Below are 25,641 nucleotides of genomic sequence, written 5' to 3' on the forward strand. Positions count from 1 at the left end.
ATACATTGACAATAGCAAACATTTTGTATAGCAATTTATTGAACTTTTGACAATCAGGGAGCAATTAAGACTTGGTAGATTTCACAACAGTGTTCCCCAAATATAAAAATAAACATTCTGGACACCATTTTGTTGTGAAATGATCGCAAACTAGTTCCCAATATCTTAACTTTATTTTTTATTAATTGCCTTGAGTAATTAAAAAAAAAAAAAAGAAAGTCAAGCACAGCATAGAAATAAACTAGTCTGGTACCCAGATCGGTTTGTGCCATCTTGCCCAAATTCCTATGATAGAAGTTGTGTAAAACAGCACAAAGAGATCTTGAAACCAGGCTAGAAACAGACAGCAGCTGGTGAGGGAAGGTGTTGCTTCGAACCAACGATCTGTCCCCCCTTTTCATTAAAAAGCTTTATACACAAACCAGTTTAATTCTTGTACAAACACTTTCATCTAGAACAAGAAAGGAGTGGCAGTGAAAGAGAAAATATAAAAACAACATGGAATGACTCGTTGAGGTGTGGCACTTTCTGGGTTTTTAGCTTATACATGTATACTCAAACACCTTAAATGGGTGTATCGTCTAACTTTTCCTCAACTAAAGAACAAAGTGCGATTTTACGCATTTTTTTTTTTTTAAATGTACATTCTTTCACTGTTAAGGAAAACGATAACTGACATATGGATCATAGTAAAAAAGTAGCTTCAGTTTAGCGGAACATCTCTGGCACAAAATGGCTTCTCAGTAGCTTTCCAATTTGAAGCGACCGCCGTCCCCCTCGCTCACAAATCTCTTCCTGCCCCTGTGAAAATAGCCAAAATCAGTACATCTCCATCAATCTTAAAACATGGATGTGTGAGAGAGAAACAAAAATAGCAAATTAAAAAGATACTTACCGACTAGGACAAAGATCCCTCAGCTTTTCACAGATGAAGCCAGCACTGAAACTCTTGTCGACAAACTGCTCCAAGATGAAGTACGCACGAGGGACGTCGATGTTGATTTCAGCTATGTCCATGTAAACTCTTTCGTATCCCTGCAAACAAGATAATTATGTAAACAGTGACTTTGAATGGTAAACAAGGAGATGCAGTTGATTTTTAGGTAAAAAGTATTATATATCCCATTGGTTCTCAACCCACAATAGTTTCAACACCAGGTGGCGCCATATGCACTGCAGTAGTATAATGTTACCACCAGGTGGCACTCAAACTCACCCTTCTCATTTGGTCCACAGTGATGATGGAGGACACCCACAGAAACTTCAGCAGCTGCAGAACCATTTTGAACGTTTTCTCCCCTTTGGATTCTAGGACCATGACTATGGCCTATTGATAATAGGAAGACAAGATGAATAACTTTTCTTACAAATCAACTAAGGAAAATTCAGTATGTCAGTTTGATATTTTCAAGCAAAACAACCCTCCAACAGAGAGTACATTTCCAATGCACCTACAGGTAATAGGTTCATACAAGATAACATGAAAACTGGGGAAAGAAAAACTAGACAACGGATGCCGTGAGTTACCTCATAGACAAACTCATGGTGGAAGTGTGGCACCTCCAGTTCTCTCAGACACCTCTCTGCTTCCTTGTTGTCTCCAGACAGAAGATACTCCTTCAGCAACAGGGTCATCTGATACAAGTAGAGAAAAGGGGATATCCAAAGTCAATGTACACCTGAGGTTCATCGATGACAACAAAAAGGCCCGCTCATAGATAGGGAATAGGAAGAACACATGAAACTAAGACATAGTTCAGCAACGGCTGAGATATTCACGTGAAGGGTGGCATGTACATCTGAGTAGCCGTAATGGATGTGTCAATATCATGTGATCACTGGAGACGTCAGTTAAACTAAAGCAGGTCTTGATGACCTCACCCTTTCATTGTGAAAGCTCAATGAAATTACATTCCAATAACTTAATTTGGAGAACAGCACAGACAGGATTTAAATAGCTGGCAGACAAAGGACAGAGCATAGAGAACACACCTGACAAGCAGCTCGTTCCGTCCTCTATAAAATGAGCAGGTCTCACCTCTCTGACGAGCTGGGTGACAGGTCTCTGACCCCCGCCTGTTCCCCAGAGGTTGTCGATGCGCAGGCCGCCCAGACCCATCTTCAACAGCACCGCCGCCCGGTCCAAGGCCGCCCTATATGGAAAAACACATGGCGACACGTCAGTGTGGACTCTGTCATCATTCAGTCAATCATCCACCTCTACCTCCCTCGTTCATGGAATTATCCTTCCCTTAGTCATGAATTCTGCTGCCCTGGTTTATACCCTCGCATTCCAAACTCCCATAAACCATCCCTCGGGATGTATTAGATTTCCCTCAAGTTCACTCAATGCATTCATAGAACGAAGACATTTAATTACATAAACTCTGCCTAGCAACAAGCCACCAACTAGTCTGTAATCCATGTATGACACTCCCCCAAAGCTTCACTCATTGGTCTCTGTGAATACTCCCACCAAATTACAAGGCGAAACACAACATAACCCAAGGGGTTCCCAAAACTTTTGGGGCCGGGGGACCCCTTTTATGATAGCAAATTCATCAGGGACCCCTCAATATCAGAACACAACTCCAACTTTAGAGTGTGATAAAAAAATGTTTTATTACGATTGCTGCAGTGCATGCTAAAGCACATTTTAAAAGGGCCCACCCATTTTGCCATTTTAAAGCTAATTTCCTGAAACTCCACACATTTTCCCACGGAGCAGGCAATTTTACAGTAGAGTTGAAAAACTGGTATGGAGTTGAAAACTGAATCTTTGATGGAGTATTGTAGATCTCTGTGAGCCTCCCAGACCTTGTTGTGCCTATAAGAGTATACTGTAAACCCCCTCAACAACATCTCCATGATCATACCACATAGAAATGTGAGAAGGCGTTTCGTGTTTAATAAGGACACCAACACATACCTTGCATGGACACAGTCGACTCTCCCCTTGTAGCCGTCCAAGTAGCTCCTGGACAGGATCTGGTCTTTGACAGCCCGGGCAATGAATTGGCCGACGAGCTGAAAGACAAAAAGAAAACACGGTTAACACACACACACTGGTCTCCAACACTGTTCTCTCTGGTCCACCCAAACAACAGGAAGTTAGCTCTGCCAACAAAGAAATCTAAATACAGAGGACAGACTGAACTGTTGCCAGATAGCATGCCCATGGGCCTGAAATATCCTGCCTGCAGAATAATGTAATCCATTTGGAAATGAAGCGTCAGGAACACATGTAACTGCACAGCCATAAACCATTATAGTCCAATGCACACGTTTTATAATTAATTACTGCAGAGGCAAATAGACAACAAATCACTTACATTTAGCATCAAAGTAGGCCAACGGAGAGACCAGAGGCTGGATGGATGCATAAACACTTGTTGTATGGGATGAGGTGACAGTGACAGTGTTTGTTGACATGAGTCAGAGAGATATGAGAGTGAGCGTGATGGGGAGGAGAAAAGCCAGAGAAAGAGCTGGCCTTGCTGTTCTGGACAGGACAAACTGGACAAAGCCTGTTGCTAACAAGCCATTGTGTCTGTGCAGACAAGAGAGCCCCAAACTCATCTGACCAGAACCAGTCTGGAAAGAGGAATGAGAGAGAAAGAGACTGCACAGTCAGGGGGAAGAACAGAGAGAGGGTGGCCTTGCAGGGAAGTGAGAGAGAGAGAGAGAGAGAGTAGGAGGACAGACACGTGAGAGAGAAAGTGAGAGAGGGAGGGATGATAAATAACCCTTTTATCAGCCTCCTACGCTGAGCTAGCATTTTGTGCCTGGCGCTGCCGAGACAATGAGGCGAGAGATCGCATGTCTGCTCTGTGTGGATGGGGAGAACAGAAAGAAAAGAGCTGAAACTCACCATCGCTTTCTTTCACAGACAGTCTTATCTACAGTAAACAGTACCAGTGTTATTCAGTGGTGTAAAGTACCTAAGTAAAAATAATTTAAAGCACTACTTTAGTTTTGTACTTTAGGAATGTAGTGGAGTAAAAGTCATAAAGAAAATAAGGTACTTTTTACTCCATACATTTTCCCCGACACCAAAAAGTATGTTACATTTTGAATGCTTAGCAGGACATGAAAATGGTCCAATTCACACACTTAAAGAGAACATCCCTGGTCAGCCCTACTGCCTCTGATCTGAAGGACTTACTAAACACAAATGCTTCATTTGTCAATTATGTCGGAGTGTGCCCCTGGCTATCAGTAAATATATACAGTACCAGTCAAAAGTTTGCATACATCTACTCATTCAAGGGTTTTCTATATTTTTACTATTTTCTACATTGTAGAATAGTGAAGACATCAAAACTATGAAATAACACATATAGAATCATGTAGTACTAAAAAAAAATAAGTGGTGAACAAATCAAAAGATATTTTATATTTGAGATTCTGCAAAGTAGCCCCCCTTTGCCTTGACAACTTTGCACACTCTTGGCATTCTCTCAACCAGCTTCATGAGGTAGTCACATGAATGCATTTCAATTAACAGGTGTGCCTTGTTAAAAGTTAATGTGTGGAATTTCTTTCCTTCTTAATGCTTTTGAACCAATCAGTTGTGTTGTGACACGATAGGGGTGGTATACAGACGATAGCCCTATTTGGTAAAAGACCAAGGCCATATTATGGCAAGAACAGCTCAGATAAGCAAAGAGAAAACAGTCCATCGTTACTTTAAGACATGAAGGTCAGCCAACAAGGAAAAGGTCAAGAACTTTTAACATTTCTTCAAGTGTAGTCATTGTCAATAACAATTTGTTCTTAACTGGGCTTGCCTAAAATAAATAACCAAGCGCTATGATGAAACTGGCTCTCATGAGGACCGCCACAGGAAAGCACGACCCAGAGTTACCTCTGATGCAGAGGATAAGTTGATTAGAGTTACCAGCCTCAGAAATTTCAGCCCAAATAAATGAAGTAACAGACAACTGTTTAGAGGACAGTTGTGTGAATCAGGCCTTCATGGTCAAATTGCTGAAAGGAAACCACTAAAGGACACCAATAAGAAGAGACTTGCTTGGGCCAAGAAACACGAGCAATGGACATTAGACCGGTGGAAACATGTCCTTTGGTCTGATGAGTCCAAATGTGAGATTTTTGGTTCCAACCACCGTGTCTTTGTGAGACGCAGAGTAGGTGAACGGATGATCGCCGCATGTGTGATTCCCACCGTGAAGCATGGAGGTGTGATGGTGCTTTGCTGGTGACGGTCTGATTTATTTAGAATTCAAGGCACACTTAACCAGTACGGCTACCACAGCATTCTGCAGCAATACGCCACCTGGTTTGCGCTTAGTGGGACTATCATTTGTTTTTCCAACAGGACAATAAACCAAAACACCTCCAGGCTGTGTAAAGGCTATTTGACCAAGATGGAGAGTGATGGAGTGCTGCATCAGATGACCTGGCCTCCACAATCACCAAACCTCAAACCAATTGATATGGTTTGGGATGAGGTGGACTGCAGAGTGAATTAAAGCAGCAAAAAAAGCACTCCGCATATGAGGGAACTCCTTCAAGACTGTTGGAAAAGCATTCCAGGTGAAGCTGGTTGAGACAATTCTTCAACTGGGCTTGATTGAGCTTGCCTTGCGCAGTGGAAACGGAACACACAAAGTGGAAACCTTATCCACCTGGCACATTTGAAATACTGTTTGAACCCAGCTCTGTTATGCACACAGGGTACAGTACAACAACATACATCCCACACAGTAGTGACACCAACAACAAAAAAACATTGTATCTGGGACAAATCATTCACCAAATCTTGTAATGAATAAACTAAAAACACATTGATACAACAGCAGCTAAAATGGGGAGAAGTCTGTCAATAAAGCGCTGCTCTGCATTCTTAAGAACACTATCAACAAGGCAGGTCCTACAGGCCCTAGTTTTGTCACACCTTGACTACTGTTCAGTCTTGTGGTCAGGTGCCACAAAGAGGGACAGGAAAATGACAATTGGCTCAGAACAGGGCAGCACGGCTGGCTCAGAACAGGGCAGCACGGCTGGCTCAGAACAGGGCAGCACGGCTGGCTCAGAACAGGGCAGCACGGCTGGCTCAGAACAGGGCAGCACGGTTGGCCCTTAAATGTACACAGAGAGCTAATATTAATAACATGCATGTCAATCTCATGGCTCAAAGTGGAAGAAAGATTGACTTCATCACTACTTGTTTTTGTAAGAAGTGTTGACAAGCTGAATGTACCAAGGTGTCCGTTTAAAAACTACTAGCACACAGCTCGGACAGCCATGCATACTAGAGGTCGACCGAGTAATCAGGGCCGATTTCAAGTTATAACAATCGGTAATCCGCCTTTTTAGACGCCGATTACATTGCAATTCACAAGGAAACTGCATGGAAGGCTGACCACCTGTTACTCGAGTGCAGTGTCAAAAGGACCTTGTGGCTGCAAGGAGCCAAGTTGTTGCTAGCTAGCATTAAACGTATCTTATAAAAAAACAAATCAATCTTCACAGAATCACTAGTTAACTTAGTAATATCATCAACCATGTGTAGTTAACTAGCTTGTCCTGCGTTGTATATAATCAATGCGGTTCCTGTAAATGCATCATCGAATCACAGCCTACTTCAACTTCGCCAAACGGGTGATGATTTAACAAAAGTGCATTCGTGGAAAAAGCATAATTGTACCTAACTATCAATGCCTTTCTTAAAAGCAATACACAGTAGTATATTTTTTAAACCTGCATATTTAGTTAAGAAATTCATGTTAACAGGCAATATTAACTAGGGAAAATTGTGTCACTTCTCTTGCGTTCAGTGCAAGCAGAGTCAGGGTATATGCAACAGTTTGGGCCGCCTGGCTCGATGCGAACTGATTTGCCAGAATTTTACCTAATTATGACATAACATTGAAGTTTGTGCAATTTAACAGCAATATTTAGACTTAGGGTTGCCACCCTTACGATAAAATACGGAACGGTTCCATATTTCATTGAAAGAATAAACATTTATTTTTCAAAATGATAGTTTCTGGATTTGACCACATTAATGACCAATGGCTCGTAGTTCTGCGTGTTTATTATAATTAAGTCTATCATTCGATAGAGCAGTCTGACTGAGCAGTGGTAGGTAGCAGCAGGCTCATAAGCATTCATTCAAACAGCACTTTACTGCGTTTGCCAGCAGCTCTTAGCAATGCTTGATGCACAGCGCTGTTTATCACTTCAAGCCTATCCACTCCTGAGATTAGGCTGGCAATACTAAAGTGCCTATTAGAACATACAATAGTCAAAGGTCTATGAAATACAAATGGTATAGAGGGAAATAGTCAACGCGTCATAATTCCGATAATAACTACAACCTAAAAGTTCTTAACTGGGAATATTGAACCTCCAGCTTTCATATGTTCTCATGTTCTGAGCAAGGAACTTAAACGGTCGCTTTTTTACATGGCACATATTGCACTTTTACTTTCTTCTCCAACACTTTTTGCATTATTTAAAACGTTTTATTATTTATTTGAGACTAAATAGATTTTATTTACGTATTAAGTTCAAATAAAAGGGTTCATTGTTCATTCAGGATTGTTGTAAATATTATTAAATGAAAAAAAAATAGTTGGCTGATTAACTGGTATCGGATTTTTTTTGGTCCTCCAATAACCGGTCGACCTCTAATGCATACCCCACAAGACATTTTACACTGCTGCTACTCTGTTATTGTCTATGCAGTCACTTTAATAACTACCTACATGTACATAATACCTCGACTAACCGGTACCCCCTGTATATAGCCTCGCTATTTTTTGTTACTTTTATTGGCTTACTGGTGCTCTTTCATGCCGTCCCCAGGAGGGGTGCGTCACTTGAGTCACTGACGTGATCAACCCCCCTTGGGTTGTGCCGTGGCGGAGATCTTTGTGGGCTATACTCGGCCTCGTCTCAGGATGGTAAGTTGGTGGTTGAAAATATCCCTCTAGTGGTGTGTGGGCTGTGCTTTGGCAAAGTGGGTGGGGTTATATCCTGCCTGTTTGGACCTGTTCGGGGGTATCATCGGACGGGGCCAGTGTCTCGACCCCTCCTGTCTCAGCCTCCAGTATTTATGCTGCAGTAGTTTATGTGTCGGGGGGCTAGGGTCAGTTTGTTATATCTGGAGTACTTCTCCTGTCTTATCTGGTGTTCTGTGTGAATTTAAGTATGCTCTCTCTAATGCTCTCTTTCTCTCGGAGGACCTGAGCCCAAGGACCATGCCTCAGGACTACCTGGCATAATGACTCCTTGCTGTCCCCAGTCCACCTGGCCGTGCTGCTGCTCCAGTTTCAACTGTTCTGTATGCGGCTATGGAATCCTGACCTGTTCACCGGACGTGCTACCTGTCCCAGACCTGCTGCTTTCAACTCTCTAGAGACAGCAGGAGTGGTAGAGATACTCTGAAGGATTGGCTATGAAAAGCCAACTGACATTTACTCCTGAGGTGCTGACTTGCTGCACCCTCGACAACTACTGTGATTATTATTATTTGACCATGCTGGTGATTTATGAACATCTTGGCCATGTTCTGTTATAATCTCCACCCGGCACAGCCAGAAGAGGACTGGCCACCCATTATAGTCTGGTTCCTCTCTAGGTTTCTTCCTAGGTTTTGGCCTTTCTAGGGAGTTTTTCCCCTAGCCACCGTGCTTCTACACCTGCATTGCTTGCTGTTTGGGGTTTTAGGCTGGGTTTCTGTACAGCACTTTGAGATATCAGCTGATGTACGAAGGGCTATATAAATACATTTGATTTGATCTCTATTCCACATCAGGTAACTGATCTAAGCAGTAGAATCAGACCAAAAAATATAAAAAAACTGGTAAAAATACACCTTTTGGAACAGCGGGGACTGTGAAGAGAAAGGTACAGACCAACGCATATTGTTGTATGGTGGTATTATACATGTTGTATTGTTGTATTACACATGTTGTATTGTAGATGTGTAGTAGTATAATATTGTTGTATTATACATGTTGTATTGTAGTGGTGTAATATTATTGTATGGTGGTATTATACATGTTGTATTGTAGTGGTGTAATATTATTGTATGGTGGTATTATACATGTTGTATTGTAGTGGTGTAGTGGTGTAATATTGTTGTATGGTGGTATTATACATGTTGTATTGTAGTGGTGTAATATTGTTGTATGGTGGTATTATACATGTTGTATTGTAGATGTGTAGTGGTGTAATATTGTGGTATTATACATGTTGTATTGTAGATGTGTAGTGGTGTAATATTGTTGTATGGTGGTATTATACATGTTGTATTGTAGTGGTGTAATATTGTGGTATTATACATGTTGTATTGTAGATGTGTAGTGGTGTAATATTGTTGTATGGTGGTATTATACATGTTGTATTGTAGTGGTGTAATATTGTGGTATTATACATGTTGTATTGTAGTGGTGTAATATTGTGGTATTATACATGTTGTATTGTAGTGGTGTAATATTGTGGTATTATACATGTTGTATTGTAGTGGTGTAATATTGTGGTATTATACATGTTGTATTGTAGTGGTGTAATATTGTTGTATGGTGGTATTATACATGTTGTATTGTAGTGGTGTAATATTATTGTATGGTGGTATTATACATGTTGTATTGTAGATGTGTAGTGGTGTAATATTGTTGTATGGTGGTATTATACATGTTGTATTGTAGTGGTGTAATATTGTGGTATTATACATGTTGTATTGTAGTGGTGTAATATTGTGGTATTATACATGTTGTATTGTAGATGTGTAGTGGTGTAATATTGTGGTATTATACATGTTGTATTGTAGTGGTGTAATATTGTTGTATGGTGGTATTATACATGTTGTATTGTAGTGGTGTAATATTGTTGTATGGTGGTATTATACATGTTGTATTGTAGTGGTGTAATATTGTTGTATGGTGGTATTATACATGTTGTATTGTAGTGGTGTAATATTGTGGTATTATACATGTTGTATTGCAGTGGTGTAATATTGTTGTATGGTGGTATTATACATGTTGTATTGTAGTGGTGTAATATTGTGGTATTATACATGTTGTATTGTAGTGGTGTAATATTGTGGTATTATACATGTTGTAATGTAGTGGTGTAATATTGTTGTATGGTGGTATTACACATGTTGTATTGTAGTGGTGTAATATTGTTGTATGGTGGTATTACACATGTTGTATTGTAGTGGTGTAATATTGTTGTATGGTGGTATTATACATGTTGTATTGTAGTGGTGTAATATTGTGGTATTATACATGTTGTATTGTAGTGGTGTAATATTATTGTATGGTGGTATTATACATGTTGTATTGTAGTGGTGTAATATTGTGGTATTATACATGTTGTATTGTAGTGGTGTAATATTATTGTATGGTGGTATTATACATGTATTGTAGTGGTGTAATATCAAATCAAATCAAATTTATTTATATAGCCCTTCGTACATCAGCTGATATCTCAAAGTGCTGTACAGAAACCCAGCCTAAAACCCCAAACAGCAAGCAATGCAGGTGTAGAAGCACGGTGGCTAGGAAAAACTCCCTAGAAAGGCCAATACCTAGGAAGAAACCTAGAGAGGAACCAGGCTATGTGGGGTGGCCAGTCCTCTTCTGGCTGTGCCGGGTGGAGATTATAACAGAACATGGCCAAGATGTTCAATGTTCATAAATGACCAGCATGGTCGAATAATAAGGCAGAACAGTTGAAACTAGAGCAGCAGCACAGTCAGGTGGAAGTTGAAACTGGAGCAGCAGCATGGCCAGGTAGACTGGGGACAGCAAGGAGTCATCATGTCAGGTAGTCCTGGGGCCTGGTCCTAGGACTCAGGTCAGTTGAAACTGGAACAGCAGCATGGCCAGGTGGACATGTAATATTGTTGTATGGTGGTATTATACTAGTTGTATTGTAGATGTGTAGTGGTGTAATATTGTTGTATGATGGTATTATACATGTTGTATTGTAGATGTGTAGTGGTGTAATACTGTTGTATGATGGTATTATACATGTTGTATTGTAGTGGTGTAATATTGTTGTATGGTGGTATTATACATGTTGTATTGTAGATGTGTAGTGGTGTAATATTGTTGTATGGTGGTATTATACATGTTGTATTGTAGTGGTGTAATATTGTTGTATGGTGGTATTATACATGTTGTATTGTAGTGGTGTAATATTGTGGTATTATACATGTTGTATTGTAGTGGTATAATATTGTTGTATGGTGGTATTATACATGTTGTATTGTAGATGTGTAGTGGTGTAATATTGTTGTATGGTGGTATTATACATGTTGTATTGTAGATGTGTAGTGGTGTAATATTGTGGTATTATACATGTTGTATTGTAGATGTGTAGTGGTGTAATATTGTTGTATGGTGGTATTATACATGTTGTATTGTAGTGGTGTAATATTATTGCATGGTGGTATTATTCATGTTGTATTGTAGTGGTGTAATATTGTTGTATGGTGGTATTATACATGTTGTATTGTAGTGGTGTAATATTATTGTATGGTGGTATTATACATGTTGTATTGTAGTGGTGTAATATTATTGTATGATGGTATTATACATGTTGTATTGTAGTGGTGTAATATTGTTGTATGGTGGTATTATACATGTTGTATTGTAGTGGTGTAATATTATTGTATGGTGGTATTATACATGTTGTATTGTAGTGGTGTAATATTGTTGTATGGTGGTATTATACATGTTGTATTGTAGTGGTGTAATATTGTTGTATGGTGGTATTATACATGTTGTATTGTAGATGTGTAGTGGTGTAATATTGTGGTATTATACATGTTGTATTGTAGTGGTGTAATATTATTGCATGGTGGTATTATACATGTTGTATTGTAGATGTGTAGTGGTGTAATATTGTTGTATGATGGTATTATACATATTGTAGTGGTGTAATATTGTTGTATGGTGGTATTATACATGTTGTATTGTAGTGGTGTAATATTATTGTATGGTGGTATTATACATGTTGTATTGTAGTGGTGTAATATTGTTGTATGGTGGTATTATACATGTTGTATTGTAGTGGTGTAATATTGTTGTATGGTGGTATTATACATGTTGTATTGTAGATGTGTAGTGGTGTAATATTGTGGTATTATACATGTTGTATTGTAGTGGTGTAATATTATTGCATGGTGGTATTATACATGTTGTATTGTAGATGTGTAGTGGTGTAATATTGTTGTATGATGGTATTATACATATTGTAGTGGTGTAATATTGTTGTATGGTGGTATTATACATGTTGTATTGTAGTGGTGTAATATTGTTGTATGATGGTATTATACATGTTGTATTGTAGTGGTGTAATATTGTGGTATTATACATGTTGTATTGTAGTTGTATTGTAGTGGTGTAATATTGTGGTATGGTGGTATTATACATGTTGTATTGTAGTGGTGTAATATTGTGGTATTATACATGTTGTATTGTAGTGGTGTAATATTATTGTATGGTGGTATTATACATGTTGTATTGTAGATGTGTAGTGGTGTAATATTGTTGTATGGTGGTATTATACATGTTGTATTGTAGTGGTGTAATATTGTTGTATGGTGGTATTATACATGTTGTATTGTAGTGGTGTAATATTGTTGTATGATGGTATTATACATGTTGTATTGTAGTGGTGTAATATTGTGGTATTATACATGTTGTATTGTAGTTGTATTGTAGTGGTGTAATATTGTGGTATGGTGGTATTATACATGTTGTATTGTAGTGGTGTAATATTGTGGTATTATACATGTTGTATTGTAGTGGTGTAATATTATTGTATGGTGGTATTATACATGTTGTATTGTAGATGTGTAGTGGTGTAATATTATTGTATGGTGGTATTATACATGTTGTATTGTAGTGGTGTAATATTGTTGTATGGTGGTATTATACATGTTGTATTGTAGTGGTGTAATATTGTGGTATTATACATGTTGTATTGTAGATGTGTAGTGGTGTAATATTATTGTATGGTGGTATTATACATGTTGTATTGTAGATGTGTAGTGGTGTAATGTTGTTGTATTATACGTGTAGTGGTGTAATATTGTTGTGTGGTGGTATTATACATGTTGTATTGTAGATGTGTAGTGGTGTAATATTGTTGTATAGTTGTATTATACATGTTGTATTGTAGTGGTGTAATATTATTGTATGGTGGTATTATACATGTTGTATTGTAGTGGTGTAATATTGTTGTATGGTGGTATTATACATGTTGTATTGTAGTGGTGTAATATTGTTGTATGGTGGTATTATACATGTTGTATTGTAGTGGTGTAATATTGTTGTATGATGGTATTATACATGTTGTATTGTAGTGGTGTAATATTATTGTATGATGGTATTATACATGTTGTATTGTAGTGGTGTAATATTGTTGTATGGTGGTATTATACATGTTGTATTGTAGATGTGTAGTGGTGTAATATTGTTGTATGGTGGTATTATACATGTTGTATTGTAGTGGTGTAATATTGTTGTATGGTGGTATTATACATGTTGTATTGTAGTGGTGTAATATTGTTGTATGGTGGTATTATACATGTTGTATTGTAGTGGTGTAATATTGTGGTATTATACATGTTGTATTGTAGTGGTGTAATATTGTTGTATGATGGTATTATACATGTTGTATTGTAGTGGTGTAATATTGTTGTATGATGGTATTATACATGTTGTATTGTAGTGGTGTAATATTGTGGTATTATACATGTTGTATTGTAGTGGTGTAATATTGTTGTATTGTGGTATTATACATGTTGTATTGTAGATGTGTAGTGGTGTAATATTATTGTATGGTGGTATTATACATGTTGTATTGTAGATGTGTAGTGGTATAATATTGTTGTATGGTGGTATTATACATGTTGTATTGTAGATGTGTAGTGGTATAATAATGTTGTATGATGTATTGTATTATATGTGATGTAAGTGCCTTAATGTGTTTGGACCCCAGGAAGAGTAGCTGCTGCCTTGGCAACAGCTAATGGGGATCCCTAATAAATACCATGTTTGAACAGTGCGTCTGACTTTACAGTAGATCGGAACAGTCAGATGGCTATTTTAACTGTAAGGCTCTTATTTTATGACCCGCATATAGAATTTCCAAACAGAACATATATGTGTTCTGTTCTGAGAGACTGGTCCAGTTTGCATGCAGAACAGAACACAGAAGCACATCACCTGCATAAAAGACATCACATATACACACTGCAGTGTGCCTGCTAAGTCACTCAAACATTCACAAGGGCACACGGTCCAACACATTGGCCTCCACGGTCAATTAGACATTTTCACAGATACAAACAAACACTTCTATTCTTAGACGGCGCGATATCACACACACTACCTGAGGGGCTCCAGGTGTGTCCAACACCAGGTCAGGCAGCTCCCTTAGTAACTTGTCAAATGAGCTCTCCACGTCGCTACGGCTCAGCACGCGGCCACACAGGTCCGTCAACAGCCTGGACGTTAGCTCTCTGTGGCTGGCCTTTGCCTCCAGGGCCAGGCTCACAGCCAGCATGGGAACCCCGCTAGACATGGAGCCTAGGTTGAGTTCACCCAGGAGCTCCTACGGAGGGGAGAGAGGGGATGGGTTTTGGTCAGATGGAATAAAGAGTCGGTCATGGAGAGAGAGAGAGAGAGGGTATTGGCCAAGAAGAGGGAGTGGGCTCATAGGGTCAAATCAGAGAACATAGCTACATCCTTCAGAATTAACTCTTGTCTACTGTCAGATAAAAAGGCAGAAGCAGGTCCACCAGTGTTTAGGACATTAAAACCACTAGTTAGCCCTACAGAAAACTCAGTTGAAATTAACCTACCGCTACTTCATTGGTGTCGCCGTGTTCAAAGTACTCCTGCACGATGGGAGTGAGCGTCTTCTCAAAGGCCCCCTCCTCCAGCGGAGGAACCACTGTCTCATACACACAGTTCTCCTGTAGACAATGAAGCCGATCAAGACTGGATACCAAAAAACGTGTATAGTTTACTTAAGGCCCCGAGTTCTCATGAGCAGGTAAAACTCAGGTACAATATGGTTAGGACCCTAACGCAGACGGTCAATGGTCCAATTTAAAAATGGTCCAATACCTGAGCTTCGTCATAGTTGGGGTCTTTGACGTCGACCTCCTCCAGATCGTACACTTCTCCAGGTGGGCCCCACACCCCTTTGCCCCCCGCCCCACCTGACAAAGAACAAAGACAATGCCTGTGATGTTTTCAAAACAGAAACAGTTTCATGGTGCAAAATAGTTTAAATCTGTATGTAGCAAAACGTTAAAAAAATATCTGGCAGTGCGATTTAAAAGATGCAATATGCAGAAATCGCGCCGCCATTTCCTGGTTGCTAAAATAGTTTGCGGCAAAACAAGTATAGTGTAGAGAATCATTGTACCATCTAAACCACTGAAGTGTCTTTTACATTGCCCAAAATGTTGTATTTTCAACTGCAAAGACAAAACTTAACAGGAAGTATAGAAATCGCCACATATACTGAACAGAAATATAAAAAGCTACATGCAAAGTGTTGGTCCCATGTTTACCATACGCACAAAAAGCGTATTCTCCCAAATTGTGTGCACAAATTTGCTTCTATCCCTATGAGGTGAGCATTTCTCCTTTGCCAATATAATCCAGCCACCTGACAGTTGTGGCGTAACAAGAAGCTGATTAAGCAGCATGACCATTACACAGATGCACCTTGTACTGGGGACAATAAAAATCCACTCTAAAATGTGCAGTTGTGTCACACAGAATGTTACAGACGTCTCAGGTTGAGGGAGCGTGCAATTGGAAAGCTCACTGCAAAAATGTCCACCAGAACTCTTGCCAAAGAATTAAATGTTCATTTCTCTACCATAAACCGCCTCCCAATGTCATTTTAGAGAATTTGTCAGTACGTCCAACAGGCCTCACAACGTGTAACCCTTCGCCAACCCAGGAGCTCCACATCCAGATTCTTCACCTAAAGGATCATCTGAGACCAGCCACCCGGACAGCTGATGAAACTGAGTAGTATTTGTCTGTAATAAAGTATTTTTTGTGGGGAAAATGCATTCTGATTCACTGAGAAGCCAGGCCAAGCCAGTGGGCCTATGCCCTCCCAGGCCCACCCATGGCTGCACCCCTGCCCAGTCATGTAAAATCCATAGATTAGGGCCTAATGATTTATTTCAATTGAACTGTAACTCCATAAAAATCGTTGTTTATATATTTGTTCAGTATAAAAATAGCCACAGAATGCTCCTTTCTTCAGCAATGTGAGTTATAAAAAGGTTGCTACTATTGATGCATTGCTCAGATTAAGGTAAAGTCATCCCTAGACATTGGTTTTAGGGTCAGTTTCGCATTTCACCCTCTTAGGATTAAGGTTAGGATTTAAGCTGATGCAAGCTGATCCTGGATCTGAGTCACCCCAGAGCTTCCAAAAACCATACTACTATCCAGTAGCCGATATGTGGTCACTTGCAGCTGGTTGACATTACAATGCAGCCTACATTTGAACGGCACACAAACACTGTGCTGACAAAGGAAAGAAGATCAACAGTACAATATACAGCACGGCACACACACACAGCAGCGTTCTGTGCTTGAGACAGGATGTCTCCAATACAACTGAAGTGAAACACTGAAAACCACCTTCTCCAGAAAGACAGAGAACATACGTCACAAAATACCACAGGCAGACAGAGACTACTGATTGCGGAAGCCAATATGAAACATTACAAACAGGAACTGGCCTAACTATACAGGGGTACAGATAAGGGGAGCACAACAATACCCCCTTACGCGATATGACACTTCCTATATAGTGTGTGTTGTCAGAAAGGATAGCACTTTAAAGGCTCAACTGGTGACAGACCACATATTTTAAAAAAGGGGTCATTCCTCATTAGTAAGTAAGTGTTACACAAAGCCACATCGGTTGGTGGCTCTGTAGAAACAGATTGCCAGTCTATTTAAGAAGAGAGCCATTTCCAAAGCAGCTCAGCTTGTCTAGGCCTACATGTTTTAAACCCCCCACCCTCCTATAAGTCCCACCCAGTGTGTGTGTGTGTGTTACATTTCGCCTGTATATAGCTCTGCCCCTTTAGAATGTTGTCTGTGCCGTGGCTGATTCCGGAACATGATGTACGTATTACCCTTGTTGCCCTGAGAGATTCCACCCATAGAATAGTTTCTGTTACGCTTCCAAAACCTTACACCACTAACTTTTACAGGAGCCCCTAAACCACAGCGGGACCTAGACTGTTCCAAACGGCACCCTACTCCCTTTACTATAGTGAATAGGTTGCCATTTGGGACAGAAGCTCAGGCATTTACATTGTCATCATGGCACCGTTCTTTGGTTACATAACTCAAATACGTCTGTGCCAAGACAATACGGCTCTTTCCTATCAGAAAATAACTAACTGTACTTCTGAACTAACTGTACTGTGCTTCTGCAAGATGTTATTTTGGCAATGGGGACTGACATCAAAGGCCAAGAAAGATACTGCGGTTTCATTTTATCAGATAAGAACTGAACCAACCAGTTCAAAAGGTGTCTCAGAGCATGAGTACTGATCTGGGATCAGATTCCCACCTTTCCACATAATCATATCCATTAAGATCTAAAAAGGCTAAACTGATCCTTTATCAGCACTCTTACTCTGAAAGTCACTGTCAATATGGGACCAGAGGACAGACAGCTGGGGGTATGGCAAGCTGCTCTGACTACAGCCCAAATGACACCCTATTCCCTATGTAGTGCAATACTTTTGACCGGGGCCCATAGGGATCTGGCTAAAAGTAGTGCACGATATATAGAATAGGGTACCATTTGGGACACACACTTTGACTCTGCTGAGAAGCAGCTTCCTCTCCAGTAGTACATGCATGACAATTCAGCAGTTATGTATAAGGTGATTACAAAGTAGTAAATAGCTTATCACCTTGAAGATTAATATGCATGCAACTATAAGATTTAAAAGGAGTCAATCATGTCATTGGTAAACAAGCCAGGCTAGTTGGAGCTGTTGGCCACCATGGGAAGGGGAAGTGATGTCATCTACAACAAACCGCCATGCTCTTGTCATCTAGGTTACTTTATTGTTATTGCCTAGTTTGCATGTCTTTGGACAGGTGTTTGTTTCAGTTATCCAACCCGGTTAGACAAAGAGCCATTGGTTAGATATTATAATGGTTAGATATTATAATGGTTAGATATTATAATGGTTAGATATTATAATGGTTAGATATTATAATGGTTAGATATTATAATGGGCTGAATTATGGAGCCTCTATTAGTAATCTGATTTCAATATTTTTTTCCTTTATTTTTGACTCTAGGAAGGATCATGCATCACCCACAAATCATCAACAAAGTCAGTCACCTTCAAGGTCATAGGTCTAGGTCAAAAGTCTAGTAGATGCCAAAAGGAGATAAGAGTTGTGTTAATATAAGTGAGTGGATCAGCCTCACCTGGCCAATTTTTTTTTTTTTACACGCTAATCGGTTTACTACTCGGCTGGCAGTTGGAGAGGCAGGGACAGAGAGAGATCTCTTGGGGACTAGATCATGAGTAGCCTTGATTCCAGCCAACAAGAATATGGTGTGATCTCTGGTCACGCAAGACTAGGACACACAACATTGTAACTATGTAGGCAATGATGGGCTATTCCTTGAAGCATATTTTTGCTCAAAACACTAACAGACTAACTTGTTGCTCTATAAATGTTAACGTCCCATTACTGGTCTTTGGTAGGCTTCAATGGCCTTACCTTCCCTAGCCGTGACATCACGTTATCACAAGTAGGCCTGTTAACAACACTTCATTACATAACCACATAAATAGTCACTCCCCCATTCCTTTCTCTGACAGTCCTCTTCTCTTACCTTCCATTTAACATGATATATGTTTTTAACATCGCCATAACTCCCCATACCTTTCTTTGGAAGTCCTCTTCCCTTCCCTGCCCGAGACTTCCTGTCCAGCAGTTTGCTCTTGGGGCTGGTGGGGGGTGCGGTGCCATTAGTACCCCGGGAGGGGTCCCCGTTCTCACTAAACGAGTCCCCTCTCCCAGAGTCTCTAGAAGAAGTCTTCCTCAGCCTCCTCTTCGCTTTGGCTTTGAGACGGGCCTCGTGGATACTGTTAGGTGCTGAAATCCAGTTGCCATTTATTTCGTTCTTGATGTTTTTGGTGATAATGCCGTTCTCCTCTTCGCCCGATAGGAAAGAGTCACTCAGATCGTCTGCGTCTGTTGGCAGGGAGTGAAAGAGGTGGTGGAAGACAAGGTAAGAAGGCAGTTTGACTGATTTACCAGAACAAACTCTATTTGCAGATGTTATCCATAACCTCTCATGAAATATAACTAAGGTCATTTGATGTTCACAATGCACTAATTGTCTTATAAACATAGCTTTAAAGTGATAGTGTGTGTATTTAATTTAATGCATTATGTTATTCTTGGCTATATAAAATGTAAGGCCAGCAGAATACAAATCATGATCAGTGGTTACAGAAACCGCTGCAGTCACTGCAAGTTAGAGTCACCAGTAATCACTGAGCTACTTCCGCATCAAAAGTCCAGACAGACTAGACTGGTAAAGATAACTTACCAAGGGGGTTAGCGTTCAGCCATGCCTCGCAGTCAGTTGCCATTGTTTTAAAAAGTGGATTTGGAGCAGCGGAAATGCGTGCGAATAAAAAAAAAATTATGCAGACACCTAAAATGATAAAAATAACGTTTCAATTAATTTTGGATGTGCATTAATTTCATTGGCACGTCAACATGTCCAGACAAGCCCCCCACCCCACCCCTGACCTAATTCATGCATTGATAATCTCCAGACTAAATACAAATCGGTCTACAAAATGTTTTTGGAAAGCAGCAAAGCAAATCACTTCTGTCAGTTAATCGCAAGCTCCTGCTGCGACGACGCACCACTACGCAGGCAAAACAATGACCGCATCGTTGTGCAGAAATCAATGACGAGATATTACACGGTAAAAATGGTAAGCATTGAAACAACAAGAGTTAAGTACAGCTTAAAGTTGATGCACTCTATATATAATGTATATTTCAGGGATAATTTGTATATTGTCATTAGCTTTGCAGTTATCACAAAGTTGAAGGCTACCTCGATTGTTGTCACTTGGCAGCCCAAGTCCCAAGCGACGGGAAAATGCACGACAACAACAAAGCCAGCTATATTGCAGTAGGTAAAATCATTTATCGTCGACTTAAAAGAGCTGCTCCATAATGTCATACGTTAGCTGTCTACCTTTTGCGTATCAAAAGGAAAATCACTGACCGTGTCTGCCGTTGAAGCTGCTAGTTGATGTGGGTTTTAAATTCAGTTGTTTTTATGTTGTATACCCAGCAACACTTGGCATAGAATTGTGTTTGAGATATACGATTGGCTGACCTTGCAAACGTGTTGTAAAGAGGGCACCAATCAAATCCCGGACCTGGCTTCTCGTATTTTCTGTAGGGTCGACTTCCTAATGACGTAGTGCTGCCCCCTATCGTTGGGGTTGCAGAGTAGCAACAATGCGTTTTTGTAAAACTTTCCACACTATTGCTATAACACTATTGCTATAATAACGTCTTATAATAAGCATTTTTGGAGAAAATGTCAAATAACATTCTTTGTTTTATTTGAAACCCAACCAAATAAGCCTAAGTCCTAAATGGTGCAATGTTAGACCCTAAAATAGCTAGAACATTTAGTTCTCAAACTTTTGGGGGCCTGGGACCCCTTTTGTGATAACAAATTCACCAGGGACCCCCTCATAATCAGAACACAACTCGAGTGAGATAAAAATAGCATACATGGAGTACTATGACTGGCAGTGCATGGCCGGATGAATCAAATCTCGGCCCTGGGAAGGAACATTTTAAAGGCCCATGTCTTGTCATCGGAAAATACATTTAGCAGTTTTCAAGCTAATTTCCGGCAATTCTGCACATTCAGTTATGGGGCAGGGAGATGTTTTTGTTGTTGCAGCTTTAAAGCTAATATCAATCAAATGTATTTATAAAGCCCTTTTTACATCAGCTGATGTCACAAAGTGCTGTACAGAAACCCAGCCTAAAACCCCAAACAGCAAGCAATGCAGATGTAGAAGCATGGAAAAACTCCCTAGGAAGGCAGGAACCTGGGAAGAAACTTAGAGAGGAACCAGGCTCTGAGGGGTGGACAGTCCTCTTCTGGCTGTGTCGGGTGGAGATTATAACAGAACATGGCCAAGATGTTCAAACGTTCATAGATGACCAGCAGGGTCAAATAATAATAATCACAGGGGTTGTAGAGGGTGCAACAGGTCAGCTTTTCATAGTGAATCATTCAGAGTTAGAGACAGCAGGTGCGGTAGAGAGAGAGAGTCGAAAACAGCAGGTCCGGGACAATGTGGTGGCAGGGTAGCCTAGTGGTTAGAGCGTTGGACTAGTAACCGGAAGGTTGCAAGTTCAAATCCCCGAGCTGACAAGGTACAAATCTGTCGTTCTGCCCCTGAACAGGAAGTTAACCCACTGTTCCTAGGCCGTCATTGAAAATAAGAATTTGTTATTAACTGACTTGCCTAGTTAAATAAAGGTAAAATAAAATAAAAAATGTAGCACGTCCGGTGAACAGGTCAGGGTTCCATAGCAGGCAGAACAGTTGAAACTGGAGCAGTATCACGACCAGGTGGACTGGGTGACAGCAAGGGTCATCGGGCCAGGTAGTCCTGAGGCATGGTCCTAGGGCTCATGTCCTCAGAGAGAAGAGAAAGAGAGAGAGAGAGAATTAGAGGGAGCATACTTAAATTCACACAGGATAAGACAGGAGAAATACTCCAGATATAACAGACTGACCCTAGCCCCCTGACACGTAAACTATTGCAGCATAATTACTGGAGGCTGATACAAGAGGGGTCGGGAGACACTCTGGCCCCGTCCGACGATACCCCCGGACAGGGCCAAACAGGCAGGATATAACCCCACCCACTGTGCCAAAGCACAGCCTCCACACCACTAGAGGGATATCTTAAACCACCAATTTACTACCCTGAGACAAGGCCGAGTATAGCCCACAAAGATCTCCCCCACGGCACGAACCTGAGGGTGGCGCCAACCCGGACAGGAAGATCACGTCAGTGACTCAACCCACTCAAGTGACGCATCCCTCCTAGGGACGGCATGGAAGAGCACCAGTGACTCAGCCTCTGTAATAGGGTTAGAGGCAGAGAATCAGAGTGGAGAGGGGAACCGGCCAGGCAGAGACAGCAAGGGTGGTTCGTCACTCCAGTGCCTTTCCGTTCACCTTCACACCCCTGGGCCAGACTACACTCAATCATAGGACCTACTGAAGAGATGATAAAGGTCGAGACCGAGTCTACGTCTCTCACATGGGTAGGCAGACCATTCCATAAAAATGGAGCTCCATAGCAGAAAGCCCTGCCTCCAGCTGTTTGCTTAGACATTCTAGGGACAATAAGGAGGCCTGCGTCTTGTGACCGTAGCGTACGTGTAGGTACGTACGGCAGGACCAAATCGGAAAGATAGGTAGGAGCAAGAGCAGTAAAACACTGGCTTCCTGTTAAGCCCTAGCCTTAACAGGAAGTCAGTGTAGATAAGCTAGCACTGGAGTAATATGTGAACATTGTTGGGTTCTAGTCAAGACTATAGCAGCCGTGTTTAGTACTAACTGAAGTATCCTGCAATTCTACACATTTCGCCAAAAGGCCGAGATAAAACTTAGCAATTTTGAAGCTTAAATTACAGCACATGTATGTAAAAAAAAATAAAAATTGGGGGGCATATAAGAAGTATTGAGTTGAAATATAACTGGTGAAGTAGGTACTGTGTGTGGAAACCAATATCCGTGTGAGCTTCCCAGGCCCATGTTGCCCAGGGGTAAGAACATACAGTACCAGTCAAAAGTTTGGACACACCGACTCATTCCAGAGTTTTTCTTTATTTTTACTATTTTCTACTTTGTAGAATAATAAAAGACATCAAAACTATGAAATAACACATATGAAATCATGTCGTAACCCAAAAAGTTTTAAACAAAATCAAAAAATATTTTTGTTTCTTCATAGTAGCCTTTAAAAAGTTTTGCCTTTATGACAGCTTTGCACACTCTTGGCATTCTCTCAACCAGCTTCACCTGGAATGCTTTCCCAACAGTCTCGAAGGAGTTCCTACATATTCTGAGCACTTGTTGGCAGCTTGCCCTTCACTCTGCGGTCCAACTCATCCCAAACCATCTCAATTGGGTTGAGGTGGGGTGATTGTGGAGGCCAGGTCATCTGATGCAGAACTTCATCACTCTCCTTCTTGCTCAAATAGCCCTTACACAGCTTGGAGGTATGTTGGACCATTCTCCTGTTGAAAAACAAATTATAGTCCCACTCAGCGCAAACCAGATGGGATGTTTTATTTCTGCAGAATGCTGTGGTGGCCATGCTGGTTAAGTGTGCATTGAATTCTAAATAAATCACTGACGGTGTCACCAGCAAAGCATGCCCACACAATCACTCCTCCTCCCCCATGCTTCATGGTGGGGACCACACATGCAGAAATTATCCGTTAACCTACTCTGCATCTTTTTTATTTTATTTTTCATTTTACCTTTACTTAAGTAGACAAGTGTTTAACTCGACAAGTGTTTAACTAGGCAAGTATTTAACCAAAGGTTGGAAACAAAAATATCAAATTTGGACTCAAATTTTTGCAGCAATTCGACCATGAAGGCTTGATTCACTCAGTCTCCTCTGAACAGTTGATGTTGAGATGTGTCTGTTGCTTGAACTCTGTGAAGCATTTATTTAGGCAGCAATTTCTGAGGCTGGTAACTCTAATTAACTTATCCTCTGCAGCAGAGGTAACTCTGGGTCTTCCTTTCCTGTGGCGGTTCTCATGAGAGACAGTTTCATCATAGCGCTTGATGGTTTTTGCGACTTTCAAAGTTCTTGAAATGTTCTGCATTGACTGACCTTCATGTCTTAAAGTAACGATGAACTGTCATTTCTCTTTGCTTATCTGAGCTGTTCTTGCCAAAATATGGACTTAGTCTTTTACCAAATAGGGCTATCTTCTGTATACCACCCCTACCTTGTCGCAACACAACTGATTGGCTCAAACGCATTAAGAAGGAAAGAAATTCCACAAATTATTAATGACTAGAAAGAAGGCTGTGTTTATTCCCACGATGAAAAACAAACACATTTATTCTCTACTGCAAATAAATCAAAGGGTGAAAGATACATAAATATCTTTTTAACACAAATCTTTGGTGACCGGTTTTCATTTTCACAAACATAGTACATTAACACTGGAACCTTTTTAAACTACAGTATTGTTTATACTATGTACAAAATCAAACATATTGCTAGATTGTATATAGCCTCGTTATTGTTACTTTGTTGCGTTACTATTTTCTTTAGCAAATATTTGTCTTTGTTTTTAACTCTGCATGGTTGGGAATGGGCTCGTAAGTCAGCATTTCACGGTAATATGTATTACTGTATATGGAGCATGTGACCAATAACATTTCATTTGATTTGTAGCAATGAGTTTTAGTCCAAGCAATTCTCAGAGAATCGCTCTTCTCTCTGGGTCCAGTGCATTTCACTGTGTGACTTCCATCCGATATGTAATTTATTCATGTCTCTTTCGTTGAGTAGTCCTTGGCAAGCTCAGATCACTCAGTCTGTAGCACACACGCAACGCTGTCCACCATATCAACTTGACAGTGCCGAATGATGAGTATAGGTCAGAGGTCACTCTGTAGCTGAGGGGTCAGTTAGTGCACCAAGTAGACTCTCCTCTCAGCGCAAACCAGATGGGATGTTTTATTTCTGCAGAATGCTGTGGTGGCCATGCTGGTTAAGTGTGCATTGAATTCTAAATAAATCACTGACGGTGTCACCAGCAAAGCATGCCCACACAATCACTCCTCCTCCCCCATGCTTCATGGTGGGGACCACACATGCAGAAATTATCCGTTAACCTACTCTGCATCTTTTTTATTTTATTTTTCATTTTACCTTTACTTAAGTAGACAAGTGTTTAACTCGACAAGTGTTTAACTAGGCAAGTATTTAACCAAAGGTTGGAAACAAAAATATCAAATTTGGACTCAAATTTTTGCAGCAATTCGACCATGAAGGCTTGATTCACTCAGTCTCCTCTGAACAGTTGATGTTGAGATGTGTCTGTTGCTTGAACTCTGTGAAGCATTTATTTAGGCAGCAATTTCTGAGGCTGGTAACTCTAATTAACTTATCCTCTGCAGCAGAGGTAACTCTGGGTCTTCCTTTCCTGTGGCGGTTCTCATGAGAGACAGTTTCATCATAGCGCTTGATGGTTTTTGCGACTTTCAAAGTTCTTGAAATGTTCTGCATTGACTGACCTTCATGTCTTAAAGTAACGATGAACTGTCATTTCTCTTTGCTTATCTGAGCTGTTCTTGCCAAAATATGGACTTAGTCTTTTACCAAATAGGGCTATCTTCTGTATACCACCCCTACCTTGTCGCAACACAACTGATTGGCTCAAACGCATTAAGAAGGAAAGAAATTTCACAAATGAACTTTTAACAAGGCACACCTATTAATTGAAATGCATTCCAGGTGAC

At 40.4% G+C, this 25,641-nt stretch overlaps 1 protein-coding gene across 2 annotated transcripts; it reads right to left on the bottom strand.

Annotated features, from left to right (window-relative positions):
* Positions 1 to 17: 17 nt before the first annotated feature.
* On the bottom strand, positions 18 to 20,484 carry pdcd4b (programmed cell death 4b). 2 transcript variants are annotated; one of them, XM_031832960.1, is made up of 12 exons: positions 20,329 to 20,484; positions 19,633 to 19,740; positions 18,960 to 19,271; positions 15,123 to 15,217; positions 14,855 to 14,968; positions 14,383 to 14,604; positions 2,930 to 3,027; positions 2,039 to 2,153; positions 1,528 to 1,635; positions 1,217 to 1,327; positions 896 to 1,035; positions 18 to 801 (listed from the first exon to the last, which is right to left on the bottom strand). In XM_031832960.1, the coding sequence occupies exons 2-12, from the start codon at positions 19,673 to 19,675 to the stop codon at positions 741 to 743; spliced, it is 1,419 nt and encodes a 472-aa protein (XP_031688820.1). In that variant the 5' UTR covers positions 19,676 to 19,740; positions 20,329 to 20,484; the 3' UTR covers positions 18 to 740. The 2 variants fall into 2 exon arrangements, with proteins under 2 accessions (XP_031688820.1, XP_031688825.1); XM_031832965.1 differs by having other exon boundaries at positions 251 to 801; positions 20,155 to 20,359.
* Positions 20,485 to 25,641: the final 5,157 nt, after the last annotated feature.

The sequence above is a fragment of the Oncorhynchus kisutch genome, linkage group LG1 (assembly GCF_002021735.2).
Source record: "Oncorhynchus kisutch isolate 150728-3 linkage group LG1, Okis_V2, whole genome shotgun sequence".
Classification (NCBI taxonomy): domain Eukaryota; kingdom Metazoa; phylum Chordata; class Actinopteri; order Salmoniformes; family Salmonidae; genus Oncorhynchus; species Oncorhynchus kisutch.

Coding starts and splice junctions, on each gene's coding strand:
- pdcd4b (XM_031832960.1), bottom strand. CDS start 19,675: ATGGCAACTGACTGCGAGGCATGGCTGAACGCTAACCCCCTTG. Junction 19,272..19,632: donor GCTGAACGCTAACCCCCTTG/GTAAGTTATCTT, acceptor CCCTGCCAACAG/ACGCAGACGATCTGAGTGAC. Junction 3,028..14,382: donor ACACACCTGGAGCCCCTCAG/GTAGTGTGTGTG, acceptor TTTGTCTTTCAG/CTCGTCGGCCAATTCATTGC.